General features: G+C 42.1%; 1 protein-coding gene across 1 annotated transcript in view; it reads right to left on the bottom strand.

The window, feature by feature from the left end:
* LOC108290826 (ATP-binding cassette sub-family A member 17-like) overlaps positions 1 to 24,623 on the bottom strand; it is a 124,074-nt gene that overhangs the window by 66,160 nt on the left and 33,291 nt on the right. The window contains exons 8-12 of the mRNA XM_037732299.1: positions 18,574 to 18,747; positions 10,237 to 10,407; positions 9,133 to 9,260; positions 6,073 to 6,202; positions 2,047 to 2,201 (exon numbers count right to left, since the gene is read on the bottom strand). Of these exons, the coding sequence (XP_037588227.1) occupies positions 2,047 to 2,201; positions 6,073 to 6,202; positions 9,133 to 9,260; positions 10,237 to 10,407; positions 18,574 to 18,747 (758 nt within the window). The remainder of the gene's footprint in view (positions 1 to 2,046; positions 2,202 to 6,072; positions 6,203 to 9,132; positions 9,261 to 10,236; positions 10,408 to 18,573; positions 18,748 to 24,623) is intronic.

Here is a 24,623-nt window from a genome sequence, read left to right on the forward strand (position 1 = left end):
AAAAAAAAAAAAAAAAAAAAAAAAAAAACTTAGAAATTTCAGCCTCCTCCCCCAGTCCTCAGGGAATGGGAGAGGGGTTGGAGATTGTGCTAATAATTGGTCATCCCAACATGATGGAGCCTGTATAAAAAATATCTAAACTATGGGCTCTGAAGAGTTTCTGGGTTGGTGAACACAGTAAGGTACTGCCAGGGTGGCATACTAGGACAGGGCATGGAAGCTATGCACCCCTTTCTGTGGGTAACCCCCCATATAGGCACCGAGGAATGAGAGCTAAGCAGAGCCCTGGCACAGTTAGGGCTTGAAGAATATTTCACTTTATAGTGTTACTACTCAGCTATTTCCTTTATATTTCCTTTACATAATCATATATTAGCTTATAGAAATAGGGCTTGAAGGTTCCCTTTATATAAGCCTCTCTATATAATCATATAATAGTTGATAGTATGAGTGCCTAAAGAATATTTCCCTACATATATACCTATAATTATATCTTAGTTCATAATCGGAGGAATGCCTAGAGTGGACACAGTACAGAGCATGAATTAAGGAATAAGTAGCTTATAATCTGAGAAATGCCTAGAGCAGATACAGTGCAGAGCTTGAATTAAGGGAAAACAGTTATACCGGGACAAGAATCCATGGCCCAGGCAGCAGCGTTCAGTATCGTAAAGATACCAGCTGTATGGCAGGCTTGGGGTGAGGGCCACTCCTCCTGATAAAGGAGTTGTAGGACCTTGCTCCAGTTCTTATGGAAGGCTGTCCTTAGAACGGCAATCCACCTTGGTGACTGTGAACTTTATCAGCTCTTGCTACTGTGCTGCTTGAAAAGCATCTTCTCATAGAATCCGTTGGAAGCTGCCAGAAGGTGGCGGTAACCTTGACAGCTCTGTCACTGCTATGTGACTTAAAGCATCCTCCCATAAATCTTCTTAGAAGTAGTTTCCCATAGATAGAAGTATCACACACAACACCCCTTACTGCACATGGCCCTTGCCTTCGTGGGAACAGGGCCCTTGCCTTCGTGGGAACGGGCCCCTTGCTGCGCGCTGTCCACCTCCTGGCCTAGGTGACCTAATGGGGGTGGACCCTATGTTTTATTGCTCACGACCCTATCACTAACCTTAAAGATGATTTCACTCACTGCCCTACCCCCTAACCTATACACAATAAATACTCATGCTTCTGGGCATTCGGGGCCTCACCAGCCGCTCACCAGCCTCGCCAGGCGCCTCGCCAGCTGCTCGCCGCTTATAGGTGGTGTGGCCCCCCGAGCCCAGCTGCATTTTCTTTGTACTTCTGTGTCCTGTCTCTTTATTTCTCAGATCCTGCGCCTCAGCACAGCATAAGGCTCACCCTACGACGCTGTGGGGCACTCAGCCTTACATCTGGCTCCCAACGTGCCTTACACCTTTCTACATACTTCATCTGGTTGTTCATCTGTATCCTTTATAATACCCTCTACAATAAAGCATTCTGTGAGCCCTTGCAACAAATTATCAAACCTAAGGAAGGGGTTGTAAGAACCCCAAATGATAGCCAGTTGGTCAGAAGTACAGGTAAAAACTTGGCACCTGCAACTGACATCTGAAGTCTGGGTTTGGGGACAATCTTATGAGACTGAGCCCTAAACCTGCGGAGTCTGCATTAACTTTAGGTAGTCAGCATAGGAATTGAATTGTAGGGGCTGGGTGCGGAGGCTCATGCCTGTAAACCCAGCACTTTGGGAGGCTGAGGCAGGTGGATCACAAGGTCAGGAGATCGAGACCATCCTGGCTAACATGGTGAAACCCCGTCTCTACTACAAACACACACACACACACAAAAGAATGGAATTATAGGACACCTAGTTGCTATCTGGAGAGTTGGAGAATTGGTTGGTGTGGGAAAACTCCACATACATTTGGTGTCAGAAGTGTTGAGAATAGAGAAACACAAGTTTTCATTTTAAAGACCCTTCCGGGTTGAGTCAGAGAGCTGTGGTCTATCTCATCATTCCCAAGAGGGGATACAGAGGAAACAAATCCCTGTTATCCATCAACTCACCTGACCATAGAAAGAAAGATGTTCTGCTACTGTTAAGTTATCAAATAAGATATCATGTTGGGGGCACCAGCCCAGGCTCTTCCTAATGTGAAATATGTCTTCTGAGATTTCATATCCATTGACATATGCCCATCCACTTGTAGAGGGAATAAGACCTAGAACCAAGGGGAAGACAGATCCTGAAGTTATCTTCAGTCACAGCATACAGCAGCATAAAGGCCCGATGTTACCTTCTGCTTTGTTCGCTTGTTCTCACACACACTGTCCTTATTCTGCTTCTTTACCACAGTAAATCAGTAGTATCCAAGAAGTATGTATGTTCTATGCATAACAATGTACCAGGACATGTGGGGAGTATTAGAGATAAGAGCTATCCTCCCTACTTTTGAGAAATTCCAATGAGTTAGATGAATAAAACACACATAGGCACATGTAAAAGCAAATTACATTACTCTAAGTACTAAATAATAATTTGAATGCCTAGTAAATATGACTAAGAAAAATATTGTGGGAATCTAACAGTTTTGAATTGAGATCCCTGAAGGCAAGGTCTATAACTTATCTCTGATTCCTAATAAATATCTGTTCAATGAATGAATAAATGAATGAATGAATGCTCTCATTGCCAAATGTATGCCAGTGTAAAATTTGGCAGCCTGCCTACCCGAATACTATCATTGTCTTTATTCTCATTTTCTAAGTTTTTTTTTCTGGTTGAAAAAGGCAATAAGTTCTTATTGCAACAAGGTCAGAAAAAAATAAAACAAGTTATACAAATCCTATCATTAAAAGATAACTTCTGTTAACATTTTGCTATATAGCCTTAGGTATTTTTGTTTGTTTGTTTGTTTTTTGTTTTTTTTGAGACGGAGGCTTGCTCTGTTGCCCAGGCTGGAGTGCAGTGGCGCCATCTCTGCTCACTGCAACCCCCGAATCCCGGGTTTAAGAGATTCTCCTGCCTCAGCCTCCCAAGTAGTTGGGATTACAGGCGCCCACCACCATGCCTGGCTATTTTTTTGTATTTTTAGTAGAGACGGGGTTTCACCGTGTTGGCCAGGCTGGTCTCGATCTCCGGACCTCGTGATCCACTCTCCTCAGCCTCCCAAAGTGCTGGGATTACAGGCTTGAGCCACCGCGCCCGGCCCCATAGTCTTAGGTATTTTTTATGTATAACCAACTCATACATTTATTTTTTAACAAAAATAAGAATATAAATATAAATTCTAGTTTTCTAACTGGTTTTTTTTTTCTTTCTTTGAGACAGGGTCTGGCCCTGTTGCCCAGGCTGGAGTGCAGCCGCACGATCTCAGCTAACTGCAGCCTCCATCTCCCACGTTCAAGCAATTCTCATGCCTCAATCTCCTGAGTAGCTGAGATTACAGGTATGTGCCATAATGGCCCCCTAATTTTTTTATTTTTAGTAGAGATGGGGTTTCAGCAAGTTGGCTAGGCTGGTCTAACTGGCTTTTTCATTTAACAATGTATTGACGCCATTTGTCCACATCAACAAAATCTCTCTCTCTCTCTCTCTCTCTCTCTATATATATATATATATATATATTTTTTTTTTGAGACAGGGTCTTGCTCTATTGCCCAGGCTGTGGGCATTAGTGTCATCATGATTCACTGCAGCCTTGATCTCCTGGGCTCAAGCAATCTTCCCATATCAGTAGCTGGGACTACACATGTGCACCATTTTTTGGGTGTATTTTTTGTAGAGACTGGGTTTTGTCATGTTGCCCAGGCTGGTCTCAAACTCCTGGGCTCAAGCAATCAACCTGCCTCTGCCTTCCAAAGTGCAAAGATTATAGGCATGAGCCACAGCATCCAGCCCTATATCATCTTTAAGGGTTGAAAAGATTTTATTGTTATCAACATACCCTATTTCTTGATTCAGTCCAAACTTATGGATGCTTAGGTTATTTGCAATTTTCACAATTATAAACATATGATATAACTTTGCCTGCTTCCCAATTGTTTCCTTATTCTAAATCAATATAAGCAGATTTGGCAAGTCAAAGACAGGACAAGACTTGAAAGACTTTTGATACTTATTGCCAGATTACCCTCTGGTTGTCAGATCTTCCATTTTGGCTGTGAATAAGAAAGCATCCATGATTGTTTGGGGGTAAAAAGGGGAAAAGGTAATACTATTGTATAGTAAATATAACAGGTCTTTTAATGTAAAGTTATAATAACAGAAGAACTAAATAGCACTCATAAAAGAACCAAAAAAGCTGCATAACTTTAGAGGACAGAGAAACAGGGTCTAAGATACAAAACATGCCTGTGCCAAGTTTTGGGCCTTTCTATCACCAGTTACGAAATAGCAGCTCTTTGCTGTCTGATGTCCTAGGCAATTAGCCAGATTTTCCTTCCCAGCTTTAGCATCTTCAAGGCTACTGAATCCCATTATGCATGCTTTAGTGATGACACTTTCCCCAGGGCAGTGTTAGCTTTTTTTATGTCATGTCACCATTGGTGGAAATCCATGGCAGAGCTCTGATATATCATTCCCAGTCTGCATTTTGGCAGTATTTGCAATTATATTAATCAATTCTGTCATTCATTCAATGATATTTATGGAATGCCTATTCTGTGCCAAATACTATTCAGACACCGTGGATCCAGAAGTAAACAGAACAGGCTCCCTGGGGAGAGGGATGAGGGGGAGACAGAAGAATAACTCACACACATATCTGACTTGGCTCTTTGATCTCTTAGCCTAGCCAGCTCACGCTTCAGGCAGTGAGAACCTCACAGGCCTATATAGGGGGAGAGGCCTTTCCTAAATGGTCAACCCTATCAGGAGCAACAATGTCTATATCTGAAAGAAGACTATCCTTTCAGAAACACTGCTGTGCCCCAGTCCTGATGGGTACAGGCCTGCTTGGTAAGTGCCTGCTGGGCTGAGATTTGCTTTTTGTTGTTTTTTTTTTTGAGATGGAGTTTCCCTCTTGTTACCCAGGCTGGAGTGCAATGGCGCAATCTCGGCTCACCACAACCTCTGCCTCCTGGGTTCAAGCAATTCTCCTGCCTCAGCCTCCCAAGTAGCTGGGACTACAGGTGTGCGCCACCATGCACAGTTAATTTTTGTAGTTTTAGTAGAGACGGCGTTTCACCATGTTGACCAGGGATCTCTTGACCTTGTGATCCACCCGCCTTGGCCTCCCAAAGCGCTGGGATTATAGGCATAAGCCACCGCGCCCAGCCGAGATTTGGTATTTAAAGCGCTGATACCAGAGGGGTGCCCAAAGGCACCTCTGGTCCATCTTCACTATTTTGCTGCTCCTCAAATGCCTTCAGTGGAAGAATCATCAGCCACATATGAGGAGCATCAGGGCAGCTTAACTTTGAGGTGTAATATCTTCCCAGCAGTTTAATGTTCTGTGTGCATTGAGGGGGAACTAGTTAGCTTTTAGAGGTTCTTGTGGGTTGAAAGCGCATCTTGCTGGCATTGTATGGAGCTTTACACATGTTAAGACTTCAATAAATTTACATTTCGTAAATAAAGGAGTTTCTAAATTTCACAAAATATTATTTTAGTTGATGGGATATGAAACAGTTATTTTAGCATAAAAATTACTCTGAAACACAAATCATTTTGGAGTCATTCACCAGATATTATTCTACAAGTGCCCGTGGCAATCAGAAGCAAATGGAAAGATTATTGTGTTGAGAGATTAGTGGTGCTGCATTGTAGCAGAAAGGTTAAATCTAGAAAGAAATGCTAAGCACTGTTCATAGGTTCTCTTTTTTTTCATCAGTTTCTTCAGGTTGAATGATCAGAGCTTCTTGATAGTAATGGTATAAAGTTTTACAGATTGACAGAAAGCCAAAGATTTCCTTTTCCTGGTGCAGGGCAAATGAACAACCAGACAGTTGATATTTTAATATTAAGCAACAAGCAATGCTTAATATTAAAATATCAGTGAAATCTAATGAGAGGAGGTGAAACAAAAAATCTAGATATGTTCAATGATTTTTTTCAGAACTTCCTCAGGATGGCTGACCCCACACATGTACCTGTGAGCATGAAGCAAGTGGTGGTTTTTCCTGCTCCATTGTGTCCCAGAAGAACAGTGATCTGCCCTCTGTACATGTTCATGGTCAGACAGTTGACTGCTATGTGTTTAGTCCCTCCTCTGTGATATACCTGTGGAAAAGTCAAGGTTGACTGACAGTGTAACCTGAACACAAGAATGACATTTCTAAAGAGCTTATGACAGGCTGCACACATACATAACTTCTCTTAAAAGCTCAGCAGCAGGAATCCAAGAGGAAATCTAAAAAGGGACCCCCTTCTTTTAGCATTTAACTCCCTGGAGCTGCTGAGGAAGCTGAGCAGGAGTAATTTCCATGGGGATCTTCTTCCTGTTCCCTGGAACCTGGTGTAGAGAACCTGAACCAGAGGGCTGGGAGCTCCCAGATGCAGTGTGGTGGCATGGAAGGCACTCCTCTCTGCTTCTGGAGCCAGAACCTGCTTAGCGTAACCCAGCTGAGCCCCTGAGAAAGGCACCTTGCCTCTTTTGCAGGAGGTGTTGATGTGAGGAGGGAGTCCCAGACAGAGTAGCCTGTTTTTCAAGTTAAATGTCTCCAGTATTTTAAATACCATTGATTTTCCTATTATGCAAATAATTCGTACATTGAGTAAAAAGAAGAAAATAAAAATCCTACAGTACATCCCAGAGATAGCATCACATTATAGTATACCCTTCAGATTATTTGTGTCCTGTCTAATGGCATTGGGGCTGGGTTTGGGGTCTGGAGTCCAGATACTATAGTTGGATGGTATTTAGTTGTCACTTCTTCCACAATCCATCTATAGTCATCCCTCAGCATCTACGGCGGACTGCTTCCAGGACCTCTGCATATACCAAAATCCATGTGTACTCAAACTTGGTCCTAGAGGCAGTCCCCTGAAGTCCTGGGAACCCACCAGCTCAAAAAGTTGCTCGGCCCTCTGTATTCGCAGGTTTCAAATTCCCCTAAATACTGAATTTTTAATCTGTGTTTGGTTGAAACAAATATATAAGTGGACCTGAGCAGTTTAAATCATGTTGTTTAAGGGTCAACTGTACTTACATTTGGGAGCAGAGAGCTGTTGAAAGGCATTTGGTAAGCTCTCCCTCCCTACTCTCACATCTTTTCTCTTTTTTGTTTTTTTAAGTTGAAGTCTCACTCTGTCTCTCAGGCTGGAGTGCAGTGGCGCAATTTCAGCTCCCTGCAGCTCTGCCTCCTGGGTTCAAGCGATTCTTGTGCCTCAGCCTCCAGAGTAGCTGGGATTACAGCTGCACACCACCACACCTGGCTAATTTTTGTATATATATATTTTTTAGTAGAGATGGGGTTTCATCACGTTGACCTGGCTGGTCTCAAACTCATAACCTTAGGTGATCCATCTACCTTGGCCTTCCAAAGTGCTGGGATTACAGCCATGAGCCGCTGCACCCAGCCTTTTCTCAGTTGTTCTAAATCAAGCATGACAGTCCTGTTCCCTGACTTCTCAGTTATCCTTACAGTAGAGGTGACCATTTGGCAGAATTCTGGGCAATAAGAAAAAGGGGTACTCTATTATATTAAAGAGAAGGAAGGAAGGGAGGGAGGGAGGGAGGGAAGACAGAAAGAAGGAAAAAGAAGGAAGGAAGGAAAGAAAGAGGGAGGGAAAATTCTTGCCAAAAGGAAGCATTTTAAACTTTATCTTTCCTTATAGGAGAGCCAAGTAGCCATCTTGCAACCATGAAATGATAAACACACAGATGAAAGCTAATAGGCTACGAATGACCCAGGGAAAATCAATCAAGCAATCAATCAATCAGAAGATGCTGTGGTCTGGAATGCTTTTGTGGAGCAGCTGAAATCATGCCAGAATCATCTGCTGGCAGACCACTAGTTATGTGAAAAAAGAAAACAGGCTGGGCGCAGTGGCTCATGCCTGTAATCCCAGCACTTCGGAAGGCTGAGGTGGTTGGATCAGGAGGTCAGGAGTTCAAGCCCAGTCTGATCAACATGGTGAAACCCTGTGTCTACTAAAAATGCAAAAATTAGCCAGATGTGGTGGCACGCACCTGTAATCCCAGCTACTCAGGGGGCTAAGGCAGGAGAATCGCTTGAACCTGGAAGGCAGAGGCTGCAGTGAGCTGAGATGACGCCACTGCAGTCCAACCTGGGCGACGGAGCTAGACTGTGTCTCTTAAAAAAAAAAAAGAAAACAACATCCCCACAGTAAGTTGGCTGAGGAGTCAAGTATTCCTAACTACTAACTGTAGTCCACAGAGGAGCTGGAATTATCACCCATTTCCAGAATCCCCTAGGCTAGGATGGTATCTACTGGATCCCACCAGAAGGCAGCACAGTGCTGAGCTGGAGCATCCAACGTGCAAGTGTGGCAGCAGCAACGGCACAGAGTGTCCTACATAGCTGAAGAATGGAAGATTTCAAAGCGAATGCTCTGTGGGAGCCTCCAGCTTACATCCAGCCATCCTGTTAAAGGAGTCCTTAGCCAACCCAGGGCTCTGCATGTAGCAAGGACTCAGCAGACACTTGTGAAAGAACAAATGCCTCCACTTCTACATCGAGAAGCCAACAGTGATATCTGGCTTAAAATGTGATTTGGGTATATAAAAATGTTGGTGGATAAAAGTTATCCATCAAATGGCTGAATTACAGTTAATCCCTAACAAGGAGTATTAGGCAGTGGGAGGATGAGAGGAGACTGTTTTCAAGAGACAGATCATCTAGGCTGGGAGCAGTGGCTCACACCTATAATCCCAGCACTTTGGGAGGCCAAGGCAGGAGGATCTCTTGAGCCCAAAAGTTCAAGACCAGCCTAGACAACATAGTGAGAATCCACCTCTAAAAAAGAAAAAAGAAAAAAAAGAGGCCATCTAGGCCTTTCATCCAGTCATTTAACTTTATGACAGAAAACAGGACATTTCAGGTTATATTTCTAATTTTTAGGACAACATGACAGAGGGAATTAAAATTCCCAGTCACAAAATGTACATTGTAATCCCAGTTAGAATAAAACAGAAGCTTATATGCGTAATTTCTGGAGTTCTTGGAAGGAGATTTGTGAGGTGATACCTTGTACAGATGCTGAATTTCAATTCCTTTGATCAAATCTGTAGGCTCTTCCTGAATGAACTCACTGTTTGGAGCTTTTACAGGACCCCTCATGTCCAGCAGTGATTGGGTAACAAGCACAGGCTTTCCATGCCAGTAGGAGGGCTGGAGGGGAAATCAATTTATGCATTAATCATTTAGGCAAAGTGACTTCCCTTTCTGGAAGATATTTTGGTATATTAGAACACCCCCGCCCCCTGCCCAGAGAAGTGAAGCAACTTGTTCATGGACTCATTACGAATCAACTGCATTTCAACCTACAACCCACGGTCCTGAAGATGGAGCTACAAAAGATGCCTCCTATCCAGGCTCCTGATGTACCAGGGAAGCCATCCTGTCAGCACTCATAGTCCTTGTGGGCAGAGGCCTGGATAAATACTGGAGTTAACAATCTACTCATTTCCCCACACTATAAGAAGGGTGAGCGTGGCAGCCTTTGTAGAGATCCTAATGAGTATTTGTGCAGAGGCAGGATCAGCAGGCAAGCCCATGGGCAAGGCCAGCAGATGCTACTTCAGGAGGACTGAATCAGGCACGAAGAGCTCAGCTTTGTAAGAAAAACTTGGTCATCATGGGAAATAAGTGATTCTGAAAACTTCCTGGGGTTGTTAACAAATGCTCTGTCCCCTGCCAGTGTACTGATAGTCACAGAGGTCTTGAAGAGCTTCAGGGCCATCCCAAAAGTGCAGCTCATTGGGGAAAGAGGCAGAATGAGGACTCTAGCATGTTGAGAATTAGGTCTCATGAGAGAATGTGGGGCCTGATGTTTGAGTAGACACATGTCAGACATCTACAGACACTCCTTGTGGGGGACTCTGCATGGGACAGATGGGGCTACTCCCAGCCCAGTGCATGAGCAGGGAGGCCAGAGTCAGAGACATTGAGACATACCATTAGTTACGCTCCACTGGTAACCACAGCTGATAGGTTTGGGACGAACCCAGGTTAGAGATTTCCTGAGTTTGACATTTTACTGAAGACAACACCAAGAGGAGTAGGAATATTGATGACACACGTAAAAAAGTCTAATGTCAACCTACAAAACAGCAGCATCAATACTCACCAGAGCAAAGAAGTACCAAGGCTTGGGTATACCATACTTCCCTGGAAAGATGGACTCCACATACCAGGCTATTAAGCAGTATAAGAAAGAGTCCAGCAGCAGCAGCAGCAGCACCTGAGTGAAGTTAAACTCTCCACGTACACTGCCCATATTCCTCCATTGGATGCCTGTGCCTGTTATAAAGGAAGAACATCACTCATCACATCTAAGACAGAGAAGAAGCTGGGCATGGTGGCACACACTTATAGTCTACTCAGGAGGCTGAGGTGGGAGGAGAGCTTGAGCTCAGGAGGTCAAGGCTATAGTGTGCATTCAGTGATCATGCCTGTCAATAGCCACTGCATTCCAGCCTGGGGAACATAGACAAATCCAGTATCAAACAAACAAACAAATAAACAAAAAAACCAAGACAACAGAGAAGAGTTACCAGAAATTTATAATTCGTCGTGAAACAGGCCTATGACAAGACTAGACTATTTGTGTCTGAGGCCTTGTGGGGCCAGCTCTAGCCACAGGGAAAGGAAAATCTAGAGAAGTCTCTCCTGGAAGATAAAACACTTTTATTATTGTCAAAAGTTGGTAGTACTTTCATTGGCACCAAGAAGTAAGAATTAGGCTATCCAAAACACATCTCCACACATCTGCACCTGCTACAGCAGCATTTTCCCACTGTTCAGCAGCTTCTTTGCTTGGATAATTCTTATTTCAGAGATCAGCACAGACAGTTCCTTACCCAAGAAGCACGTGTACCCATGCTTCTTGTCCTCAAACTTTTAACAAGTTTCCTAATTGCTGGGGATCTTGTTAACACACAGATTCTGATGAGATCTGTTCGGGTGGACCTGGGATTCTGCATTTCTAACAAGATCTGTGGGAGTGCTGATGCTGCTGGTCTGCAGATCACACTGTGAGGAGCAGGGCCAGGTGACCTCCAAGGCTCTTTCAGCGATGAGATTCTCTGATGTGTGTCTGTCTGTGTGCCCACCAAGAACTCTGCCTTTTGCTCTATCTTTGGATTATAAACACATCTTGCACACCTCCGGATTCCAAAGCTGCAGCCTAACGTTCACAAAGGTCAGGTACTTCCTCATCCAATACAAAGTATGCAGTGTCCAAACAGAAGACATAGACAAAGTTCCTTCCCACATCAGTAGACACTTGATTGTCAGTTTATTTTTATTTATTGTGAATATACATATAGAAAAGTGTACAATTTAACAATTATAAATAAAATACCTATGAAAAATTATTATGCAAATCACCGCCAAATCCCAAATGTGCACACCCCATCCTTATATTGATGGTTTTATTTGTTGTTGTTGTTTTTTTAGATGGATTCTAGCTCTGTTGCCCAGGCCAGAAGTGCTGTGGTGCCATCTCAGCTTATTGCAATCTCCGCCACTTGGTTTCATGCAATTCTCCTGTCTCAGCTGGGATTACAGGCATGCGCCCCCACGCCCGGCTAATTTTTGTATTTGTAGTAGATATGGGGCTTCCTCATGTTGGCAAAGCCGGTATCGAACTCCTGACCTCAAGTGATCCACCTGCCTCAGCCTCCCAATGTGCTGGAATTACAGGCGTGAGCCACTGCACCCAGCCTACTGATGTTAACAAGGCACCATATAGTTGGGTTTTGCTTTTCAATTAAACCTGCTCTTAACTGGTATGTTTAGATCACTCACATTTAGTGTGATTATTGATGGTCTGGATTAAAATATATCATCTTGCCAGCTTTTTTTCTATTTGTTCTGAAGTGTTCTTTTTTTTTTTTTTTTTTTTTTTTTTCTTGCGTTAATGGAGAATTTTTTGGATTTAATTTTATCACCACTATTAACTTACTATTTAAACTTAAAAAACATTTAGTATAAGCCAGGCATGGTGCCTCGTGCCTGTAATTCCGGCACTTTGGGAGGCTGAGCAGGCGGATCACTTGAGGTCAGGAGTTCAAGACCAGCTTGGCCAAAATGAGGAAGCTCCATCTCTACTACAAATACAAAAATTAGCCGGATGTGATGGCGCATGCCTGTAGTCCCAGCTACTCAGGAGGCTAAGACAGGAGAATTGCTTGAACCCAGGAGGTGAAGGTTGCAGTAAGCCAAGATAGTGCCACTGCGCTCCAGCCTGGGTGACAGAGCGAGACTCCATCTCAAAAAAAAATTTAGTGTTGCTTTAAGGTTTACAATATATACCTTTAATTAGTCAGAGTTTATCTTAAAATAATATTATACTCCTTCATGTGTAGTTTAAGGACTTTACAACAATACATTCCCAGTTCTTACCTCCCAAACTTTATGCTATGATTGTTAGACATTTTACTTTTACATAAGCTATAAACACAATTTATTGCTACTATTTTTGCTTTAGACAGTCAGCTCTCCTTTAAAGCAAAAAGAAAAAAAAAATAGAAAAAATAAATCGTGTTTTCCGTTTTCAGTGCTCTTAATTTGTTTGTACCAAGTTTTTGTCTGGTCTGATTCTTTGTGCCTGAAGAGCTCACATCTGCTAGCACTTAATTCTCTCAGTTTTTGTTTATTTGAGAGAGTCTTTCTCTATAATTTTTGAGATATTTTCACTGGGTGTAGAATTCTGAGTTGACAACATGCCAAGACCCCTGTCCGTGATGTAATCTCGGTTCACTGCAGACTCTGCACCCTGGGCTCAAGCAATCCTCCCACCTCAGCCTCCCAAGAAACTGGAACCACAGGCACACACCACCATGCCTGGCTATTACTTTGCATTTTTAGTAGAGACACGGGTCTTGCCAAGTTGCCCAGGCTGATCTTGAACTTCTAAGCTCAAGCAGTTCACCTGCCTTGGCCTCCCAAAGTGTTGTGATTACAGGTGTGAGGCTTTTTGCCCATTTTTTAAACCACAAAATCAAATTTCTAATGAATTTACATGAGATCTTTAAGCATTTTGGATGTAAGCCTTTTGTCAGTTCAGTGTGTTGCAAGCATCTTCTCCCCCTTTAGCTCGTCTTTTCCTTCTCTTTGCGAAGCCTTAATTTTATTATCAAATTTTTCATTCTTTTCCTTTATAGTTATTTCTGTGTCTTGTTTAAGCAATCCTTCCTACTTCATGGACATCAGTATATCCTTTTATATCATCTCCAAAAAGCTTTATAGTTTTTTGAAATTAGAATTGGCTTTGTATGGTGTGAATTAAGAGTCTGATTTCATTTTGCTCCATAAAGTTATCCAGTGGCCACTGGACCATTTATTGAATCCCCATCGTTCTGTAGTATCTTCTCTAACATATAACAATGCACTTGTCTGGCCTTTTTTTTTTTTTTTTTTTTTTTTTTTTTCCTTTTCCCTTTTTCTTAAATTTTAGAATCAAATCAAGTTCCATTAAAAAATAAACTGCTGGGCTGGGCGTGGTGGCTCACGCCTGTAATCCCAGCACTTTGGGAGGCCCAGGCAGGTGGATCATGAGGTCGGGAGATCAAGACCATCCTGGGTAACATGGTGAAACCCCATCTCTACTAAAAATACAAAAAAATTAGCTAGGCGTGTTGGCGTACGTATGTAGTCCCAGCTACTCGGGAGGCTGAGGCAGGAGAATCCCTCCCATCTGGGAAGCAGAGGTCACAGTGAGCCTAGATTGTGCCACTGCACTCCAGCCTGGGCAATAGAGCAAGACTCTGTCTCAAAATAAATAAACAAAAATTAACGCTGAAAAAAGAACAAAAAAAAATAGAAAAGAAAAATAAACTGCTGAAATCTGGATTGAATAGAAGTTAGATATTACCTCTTTCCACAGTATATCTCATTATGTTTCAGAGCAGGGAGCTGCTGAAAGGAATTTGGCAAACACGCCTTAGCCCCACATCTGTTTGATCTTGTTCTAAATTGAGTATGACAATCCTGTTCCTGATTTCTGTTTCCTTTGGAGTAGAGGTGGCCATGTGACATAATTCCTCTCCATTCCCTACTCTTTACCTTCTTTTTGACTCAACTAATCTATCGGTTATTACATTTTCTTTCCACTAGTTTGAAAGTTATGCACTACGTCTAGACTGTTGGTGGGTGTCTCACGGTAATGAATTATACCATGTATACTTTACTTAGCAAAGTCTAAAGTTAATCAGTATCTCTACTATCCTTCCAGAAAGTATTTATTCCCTTTTGATTTCTGACTTTATCCCCTCAAAAACCCCTCTTATGTATTTTAATTCTACCCCTTTAAAAAAAACCCAAAGACATCTTTGTTTTTATTATCATTATTATTTTATACAGTTAATATAAAATACCATTGTTTTCAGGCTCCCACTATGGCTTTTTTTTTTTTTTTTTTTTGATGGAGTTTCACTCTTGTTGCCCAGGATGGAGTGCAATGGTGCAATCTCACCTCACTGGAACCTCCACCTCCTGGGTTCAAGTGATTCTTCTGCCTCAGCTTCCCAAGTAGCTGGAATTACAGGCGCCTGCCACCACTCCCGGTTAATTTTTCTATCTTGTTAGTAGAGACAGGGTTTCACCATGTTGGTCAAGCTGGTCTCAAACTCCTGACCTCAGGTGCTCCACCTGCCTGGGCCTCCCAAAGTGCTGGGATTACAGGCATGAGCTACCGCGATCAGCTACTACCACGATCAGCCACTGTTGCGCCTTTAAAAATCAGTTTGTCTTTTTTTTATTGGGCTACTTTTAAGATTTTTTTCTCAACCTCTGGTGTGCTCAGTTTTACATGGGTATGCCTAGTGTAAAGTTTCTTTTTATTAATCTTATTTGAGATTTGCTGGGCTTCCTGAAATCTAGTTTTAGAACAGATTTGGCCTGTCTCTTTCAATACATTCCCTGTGCCCCATTCTCTCTTTCTCTTCCTACTGAAGCTCTGATTAAATGCATGTGAGTCCTACTCTACTCTTTCCTGCATGTCTCTTTCAAACTATCTTCCATATTTTACATCTTTTTTATCATCTATGCAACAGTCTGGATTATTTCCTCTAACTTATTTCTAATTTGCTAATTCTCTTTTCAGCTGTTTCAGATCTGTTAACCTATCCACTAAGTTTTAAATCTTGTTATTGCACTTTGCATTTCTAGAAGTATTTATTATTTCCACCTTTTTCATACTTTCCAGGTCACTTTTAATAGTTCCTATTCCTATTCCTGTAGATATTTTTCAAGCTTCCCTTTCTAAAAAGCTTAAAGGCATTGTTTTATAATCTGTATTCTGATAATTAAAAAATTTGAGGCCTTTGTGAATCTGTTTGTACTTTCTTCTGTTTCTGTTAGTTCTCATTATGGTGGTTTATTTCAGCATATCTTTTTTTTTTTTTTTTTTTGAGACAGAGTCCTGCTCTGTCACCAGGCACCAGGCTGGGGTACAGTGGCAGGATTTCGGCTCTCTACAACCTCCACCTCCCAGGTTCAAGCAATTCTCCTGCCTCAGCCTCCCGAGTATCTGGGACTACAGGTGCACGCCACCACACCCAGCTAATTTTTGTATTTTTAGTAGAGATGGGGTTTCACCATGTTGGCCAGGGTAGTCTTGATCTCTTGACCTCGTCATCCGCCCACCTTGGCCTCCCAAAGTGCCGGATTACAGGCATGAGCCACTGTGCCAGGCCTCCTCATATCTTTTTTTTTATTTTTTATTTTATTTTTTTATTTTCCAACTGTCTAGTGAGCCTACTGATCCTTCCTTCTCATATCTTTAATTACTTTTTACTGTGTTGCTTATTGACCTTGAAAAACTATTTGTGAGGATTTACCATGGTATAGGATGAAAAGGTCTTCCTCCAGAAAGGATGTGCAGTTGCTTCTGCCAGGTACCTAGGTGGGTGCTCTATCATTCCAGGACAATCTTAAATCAGTTCACTGCTTAAACTTACCTGGCCTACTCATGCAATATGAATCTGGACTGCAATACCTCCAAAGAACTAGCTAATAATTTCTCAGGGGAAATTTTTTCTTTGTTTTTCTTCCATGATATGGTCAGGGCCATGACAACCTTCCCTGAGGTCCTCTGGGTTAGGAAGAGATGGTATATGGATATGGAGACGTATTTCCCTGATTCTGTTGGGAGTGCTATGGCAGAGGGCTTTTAGCTGCCAGACCCTTTGGGATGTCTCAGTTGCAAAGTGTCAAGCCCAACGTCATGCCCTTTCTTAGGTAGCTCATATCCAGTGACTGATGGAGGTGTAAAGGCCTAGCCATTTCAGCCCAATGCAGGACACATGTGGGCCATTTTTGCTCTTTAACTCCTCAGGGCTGTCAGGACCACACTGCAGCTGGACTTTTCCCTCTGCTTGTCTTTCTTCTTCCCCTTTCCTTACTCTTCTCCACAGGTGTTATCTGAAGGGCATCCTAATAAACATTTGCACACTAAATTCCATTTCACAGTCTGTATCACAAAGAACCAAAACTGTGATGATTGGATTTATTTTTGAGTTATATTTATCCTAAGGTGTAGCCCTCTGGGTCCCAGATTAATGTGGAGAGGGTCTCCTAGTATGCTCTCTACCTAGGCTAAATCCTGGGCTTTGATGTCTGATTCCCTTGTCCCGAAAGGCCATCCAAAGGGAAGCCCCAAGTTTTCCTTTTAGTAAGTGACCTCTGAGAAAAAGTGGCTTGGTATTCTGTTCACCTTTTAGAGTCAACAGTTTGCCTGAGGTTTTGGCCTGGTGGTTCTTTACTATCTTGTGCTACCACTTTGATTCTCTTGAGGGATGCTCTTAAGAAACTAAAAATTTAGCCCATATTTTTAATTATTTTCAATAGGCGAGATGATCTGAGTAATCCTTGGATTTCTGTTTCATTAATCATACACTTAGAGATTTCTTCCTGCTCATGATCATATGCATCTGTGTTCCTTCAGCTGTAACAGGAGACAGCACTTGTGATCCACCCTGTGCCTTTCAGGAGGGACACTGATCACAAGCTCTACAAGGGCAGGGTACTTTCAAACCAAGAGAACACTAGAGTGGGGGCAAATCTAAGAGTTCATTCATTGCAACCTGTCACCTAAATTCTTTCAACTTTCAACATATAGGCCCCACAAATTACTCACTAACCTATAAGGAATCATATATAGCATTTAAAATCTATTTGTTCCCGTGAACACTTGTAAATTGTAGTTTCACCATTGCTTTTTTAAAGGAAACCACTTACTTTCAATAAATTCTGGCCAACTTAATATCCTTTATTATATTTTGGACAGCTTTAAGCCCAAAGCCATTTGGGCCATGCCAGCTTAAAGAATTCATTAGTAGGTAATACCTCTAACCAGGTCATTGGGGATATCCCAACCACAGCAAAGTGATCCACAAACTAGATCCAATTTCAAACTCCTATTCCTGCTATGTGCTGCTAAATGAAGCTGTAACATTTGGAAGCAGAATTCTGGTGAGACCAGCTAACACTGAGTAACGAAGGTGCCTGCTAGAGTGCTCACAGTATATCATCTTAAAGTACCACCAAAACTGGAAATAGTAACAACTAAAACCCCACAGGGCTCAGTGGGTCCTACAATTTGATTGATATTTGGGCTGTAATCTTTTGCAACAAATTGTAAATGTTTTCAGTAATTCTTCAAATTTGAGAAACATAAGACAAATGAAAAGTTGGGACTGCATTCCAACTGTGGACGTTATAAGGGAGCTAGAACACCTCTCACGGAAGGTCCCCTATACTAACCTGTGAAAGAAGATACCCCAGGCCAGGCATGGTGGCTCACACCTATAATCCCAGCATTTTGGGAGGTCAAGGCAGAAGGACTGTTTGAGCCCAGGAGTTCGGGCAAGGCCAGACTGGGCAAAATACTAAGACCCTGTCTCTACCAAAAAAAAAAAAAATTTTTTTTTAATGAGCTGGGCATGGTGGCACCCACCTGTAATCCCAGCTACTTGGGAGGCTGAAGCGGGAGGATCACTTAAGTCCTGGAGTTCAAGGCTGCAGTGAGCTATGATTGTGCCACTGTAACTCAGCCTGGATGACAAAGTGAGACCATCTCAAAGAAAAACAAAAAGAAGAGACTCCAAAGGCAATAATACATGTAAAAAAATGTACCATGATTTGTAAAGTCCTAAAATATTATCTCAACTTATATAATCACAAATCTATTTTTTTAGCTATATAATTATATAGGCATATAATTTCCTAATTCTTTAATATGCTTTAGTTTTTCTCCCCAATTACAAAGTAAGCTGCCTGGGGTAAACCATATTCTACTTTTCTTTAGTGCCCCACACAATATCCACCACAGTTGCGAGTATGCTCTAAATGCTTAGACCACTGAATGGGACATGCTAGTTATGTTTATTGGGAAACAAAATTCAGCCTTGAAGGGGCAAAGCATCAAGGCAGCTTAGAGAGTCTGGGCAAGATAAGGCTTACCTCTTTCCTCAAATATAGCGATGAATCGGACTCCCAGTGCCATGGCAACATTTGAGAACAGGCAACAGGCAATCTTTTGGAAGTAGCTTCTCTGGATGTAGCTGAACATGAGGTATGGGTATGGGAGGTAAGTGAAGAAGAAGATGATGCCTCCTACAGCAGTTCCGGCATGGGCTACAAATTCAGAGGAAAGACATGGAGAAAGTTTCATCAAAAAACTATCTATGCACAAAGAACTATGGCCCAGGCTCCTTTGCCCTGCCATGACAAGGAAAGTGTCTAGGCATTTCAGGAGGGAAGCAATCATTTCAGAAATTTTGTTAGAAACCTTTTATAGTTGTGCTCTCACTAGTGAAAAATGAACACTTAAAGCATTTTTTTAGAAATGAATAGGGCTGGGCATAGTGGCTTATGCCTGTAATCCCAGCATTTTGGGAGGCCAAAGCGGGTACATCACGAGATCGGAAGACCAGCCTGGCCGAGATGGTGAAACCCCATCTCTACTACAAATACAAAAATTAGCTGGTCACAGTAGCTGGTGTCTGTAATCCCAGCTACCTGGGAGGTTGAGGAAGGAATTGCTTGAACCCAGGAGGTGGAGATTGCAGTGAGCCAAGATCATACCACTGTACTCCAGCATGGGCAGCAGAGTGACACTCCATCTCAAAAAAAAAAAAAAAAAGAATGAATCCTTACATAAGGGCACAAATATCTAACTCTGCCTAAAACTTCCTCTCTCTAAAACTGTATTAATGTTTCCTATAATAAAAATCCTCTTCAAAGATGAATAGTGGATTTGTATAGCATTGATTAAGCACTGCCTTGGCACTATGATAAGCACTTAAAAGACATCATCTTATTTAATCTTTGGAACCTTCCTATTTTGCAGAGGAGGACACGGATAGGAGGACACGGATATATGTAAATAAATGCTACATGAGCTTAGCCACATTAAATAAACTTGCTCAATGTCATGGAGCTAGTAAATTATGGTCATGGATTCAGGGTTTCCCAGGCTCTGAACAGTGGCTCCAGATAAGGCTAATCTAACTGAAGTCTGGGAGCCGCACTCAAGTTAAATGCAACATTTGACTTGTAAGAAGTTAAGTGAATAAGGATTTAAAATGTGAGAGTTTTATATGTAAAAGGAAAAGTTGCAGTTAAGGCATGAGGCAGCCCTTGGCTGAACCTGGTCACATGAACTACTAGCTGATTATCTGTAACTTCTCCGAATCCCAGTTTCTTCTTTTATAAAAGGTAATAATAATTGATAACATTTACTAAGCTCTTACTATGTGCCAGACACTGCTCTCAGCATTTCACGTGTAATATCCCATTTAGCCCTCACAACTAAGCACATATCACTTTTATTTTCACAATTTCAAAGAAGGGGAAATAGATGCAGAGTCTAGTGACTTGCTCAAACTCAGGGTCACAATGAGATGCAAACAGCACTCAGAGGACAGAGCAAGACCTTTTGACCTCAGCGAGAAAAGGACAAAGGCCACTGTCCATTTGAGGAGTCAGAAAAGGTTTAAAATAACTATCTCAGAGAGATGTGGAACAAATGAGGGAATATGGTTGGATTGCAAGTCAGTGCTTAGGGCCATCGTTTGAGAATTGAAGATCTAAATGAAAAGACCAGACATCACAGTAGTGAGTTTTTCTCCAGTCAAGTTTTTTTTTCACAGTCTGGACACTAGGTGTTTACTGCTATTGGGTTGTCATTGCTTCTAGGTCTTTACAATGGACATGGTAAGGAAATACATTAATATATCTTTTTTTTAAAAAAAGAGTTTAGGTCAGGCGTAGTGGCTCATGCCTGTATTCCCAGCACTTTAGGAGGCCAAGACGGGCGGATCACAAGGTCAGGAGTTCGAGACCAGCCTGACCAATATGGTGAAACCACATCTTTACTAAAAAAAAAAAAAAAAAAAAAAAAGAAAAATTACAAAAACTAGCTGGGCATGGTGGCAGGCGCCTGTAATCCCAGCTACTTGGGAAGCTGAGGCAGGAGAATTGTTCGAACCCGGAAGGCGGAGGTTGCAGGTTGCAGTGAGCCAAGATTGCACCACTGCCCTTCAGCCTGGGCGACAGAGGGAGACTCTGTCTCAAACAAAGAAACACACAAAAGGGTTAATACTGACAATTCTAGTTAAGGTTTATGATTATAGGGTTTTGCCTTAACTTCTTTGGTATTACATTTGTATCTCTCCTCTCTTTCTTTCTTTTTTGAGACATTGTTTCACCCTGTCACCCAGGCTGAAGTGTGAAGTGCAGAGGCAGGATCTCAGCTCACTGTAGCCTTGACCTCCCAGGCTCAAGTATCCTCCAGCCTCAGCCTCCTAAGTAGCCGGGATTACTGGCGCCTGCCACTGTGCCCAGCTAATTTTTGCATTTTTTGTAAAGGCAGGGTGTTGCCATGTTGCTAGGTTGGTCTCAAACTCCTGGCATAAAGTGATCAGTTCACCTCAACCTCCCAAAGTGCTAAGATTGTAAGTGTGAGCTACTACACTCCCAGCCTAATTCTTTTTGTTTGCGGGAATAAGCCCCCAACTTGAAAATATTCATTTATTGGTTTTTAATTTTTAGAAATTGCTTTTACAATTTCCTTTTGTATTTAAAAATTTCAATGGTTTATATTGTGTGAAAGGAAGAATAAAGGCTTCCAGAGACATCCACATCCTACTCCCTGAAATCTGTAAATACATTTCTTATAAGTAACAAAATGGGCTCTGCAGATGTGATTAAGTCAAGAATTCTGAGATGGTGAGATCAGTCTAGATTATCTGGATGGGCTCAATGTAGTCACAAGGGTCCTTAGAAGAGGAAGGCAGAAATGAGAAATGGAGAAATGACAGAAGTAGATTTCTGAGGGAGACAGACTAGAAAGTGATCTGCTGCTGGCCTTGAAGATGGAGGAAGGGGCCATGAGTCAAGGAAGCAGGTGTCTTCTAAAAGCTGAAAAAGGGAAAGGATTCATTCTCCCCTACTGTCTTCAGAAAGAACACAGCCTAGCAAGGTGAAGACACCTTGATTTTAGCCCTGCAAAATGCATGTCAGATCTTCGCTATCAGACAGTAGATGTATTTTGTTTTAAGCCACAAAGTATGTAATCGATTGTTACAGCAGCAACAGGAAACTGGCATACAAGATTTAAAAGGCAACTGTATAATAATTAACATCTTAAACTTTTAACAACTAAGTTTGAGTAATACCAGCTTAGTCTCAATAACATACCAACACTCTGCTCATACACCTCTCTGCCCCCTCCCTTTATATTGTTGTGACAGATTGCATCTTCATATATTGTGTGCACATTAACATAGACATCCACATTAATACATATGCACTTGCCTTGTAAATCATATAGAAAAAAAAGGAAGTGTTATGGAACAAAAGTGCATAATACTGGCTTTAGTTACCTTCACCAGTGGCCTTTATTTCTTCTAATGGCTTAGAGTTACATCTAGCGTCTTTCTATTTCAGCCTGAAGGACTCCCTTTAGCATTTCTTGTAGAGAAAGACTATTGGTAATTAATTCCCTCAGCTTTTGTTTATCTAGAAGTATCTTAATTTCTAGATAGTTTTGCTGGATATAGAGTTCTTGGTTGAAGGTTTTTTTTTTTTTTCCTTTCAAAGTTTAAAATATGTCATACCACTTATGGTTACAGAACCCTTATGGTTTCTGTAAAGAAATCAGCTGTTAATTTTCTTGAGAATCTCTTGTATATGGAAAGTTCCTTCTCTCTTGCCGCGTTCAAAATTCTTTGTCTGGATTTTGATAGTTTGACTATAATATTTCTTGCTGTAGATTTCTGAGTTATCTTGCTGGGAGTTCCTTGCGCCTTAGGGCTTTGTAAATTCATATATTTCATCAAACGTGCAGAGCTTTCAGCCATTATTTCTTCATTGTTTTCCCCTGTCTCTCTCTCTCTCTTCTTTGGGACTGCTATGATATGTAGGTTGATATGCCTAATGGTGTCCCACAGGCCCCTTGGGCCCCTTTCCAACAAAGAAAACCTAGGACCAGAAGGCTTCACTGGTGAATTCTACCAAATATTTAAAGACAAATTAATCACTTTGGGATGGTGAGGTGGGCAAATCACGAGGTCAGGAGTTCAAGACCAGCCTGGCCAACATGGTGAAACGCTGTCTCTACTAGAAATACAAAAATTAGCTTGGCATGGTGGTGCGCATCTATAATCCCAGCTACTCGGGAGGTTGAGGCAGGAGAATTGCTGGAACCTAGGAGGTGGAGGTTGCAGTAAGCCGAGATCGTGCCACTGCACTCTAGCCTGGGCAACATGAGCAAGACTTCATCTCAAAAAAAAAAATTAATACCAATCTTTCTCAAACTCTAGATTTAAAGATCAATGGAATAAAACATAGAGCCCAGAAATAAACCCTTACATATATAATCAATTGATTTCCTAGAAGGGTCAAGACTATTCAATGGGGAAAAGGATAGTCAGTTCTTTTTTTTTTTTTTTTTTTGAGACGGTCTCGCTCTCTCACCCAGGCTGGAATGAGAGACATGACCTTGGCTCACTGTAACCTCCACCTCCTAGGTTCAAGCAAGTCGCCTGCCTCAGCCTCCCCAGCAGCTTAACCTACAGGCATGTGCCACCATGCCAAGCGAACTTTTTGTGTTTTCAGTAGAAGCAAGGATTCACCATGTTGGCCAGGTTGGTCTCAAACTTCTGACCTCAAGTGATCTGTTCGCTTCAGCCTCCCAAAGTACTGCGATTACAGGCATGAGCCACCATGCCTGGCCAAAAAGGACAGTTTTGTAACAAATGGTGCTGGAAAAACTGGAAGTCCACATGCAACAGAATGAAGTTAAACTTTTACCTTATACTGCATATAAAAACTAACTCAAAATGGAACAAGGATCTAAACATGAGAGCTAAAACTCTTAGAAGGTTGAAAACAGAGAGGAAAATCATCATAACCTTGGAAGTGGCAATGATATGTTAAGTATGACACCAAAAGCACAGGCAACAGGCTGGGCGCAATGGCTCACACCTGTAATCCCAGCACCTTGGGAGGCTGAAGCAGGAGGATTACTTGAGGTCAGGAGTTCAATATCAGCCTGGTCAACATGGTGAAATGCCATTATCTACAAAAATTAGTGGAGGATTGTGGCATGGGCCTGTAATCCCAGCTGCTCTGGAGGCTGAGGAAGGAGAATTGCTTGAACCCGGGAGGCAGAGGTTGCAGTGAGCCGAGATTGTACCACTGCACTCCAGCCTGGGCAACAGAGCAAGACTCTGTCTCCAAAAAAAAACCATAGGCAACAAAAGAAAATGCAGATAAATTGAACTTTAACAATTTAGGCAGCCCTTGGGTTTAGGCAATTCTCCCACCTCAGCCTCCAGAATAGCTGGGCCCACAGGCATGTGCCACCATACCTGGCTAATTTTTAAATTACTTGTAGAGATGGAATCTCCCTATGTCGCCCAGGCTGGTCTTGAACTCCTAGGCTCAAACGATCCTCCAGGCTTGGCCTCCCAAAGTGCCAAGATTACAAGTATGAGCCACTATGCCCAGCCTTCTCAATTTTTAGAAGCTCTTTACATATTAGAGATATAGACCTTTGTGATATAAGTTCAAAAAATACTTCCTTCTCTGTATATGCTGCCCTTTTAGAGGGTAAAATTACCTCCAGTGAAATGCACAGATATTAAGCATATAATTCAATTAGTTTTATAAATGTATATGCTCATTAACGCAAAGTCCAATCATTACATATTTTCCAACACTTCAGAAAATTACCTCATGTTCCTTTCCTGTACATTCCCTAACATGATGTGGCAAACACTGTTGGAGCTCTATAACCATAGATTAGTTTTTCCTGTTTTAAAACATCATATAGGCTAGGCACGGTGGCTCACGCCTGTAATCCCAGCACTTTGGAAGGCTGAGGCAGGCGGATTACTTGAGGCCAGGAGTTCGAGACCATCCTGGCCAACATGGTGAAATCCCGTCTCTACCAAAAATACAAAAATTAGCCAGGCATGGTGGCATGCGCCTGTAATCCCAGCTAC

This window comes from Cebus imitator, unplaced genomic scaffold (genome assembly GCF_001604975.1).
Source record: "Cebus imitator isolate Cc_AM_T3 unplaced genomic scaffold, Cebus_imitator-1.0 Scaffold444, whole genome shotgun sequence".
NCBI lineage: Eukaryota > Metazoa > Chordata > Mammalia > Primates > Cebidae > Cebus > Cebus imitator.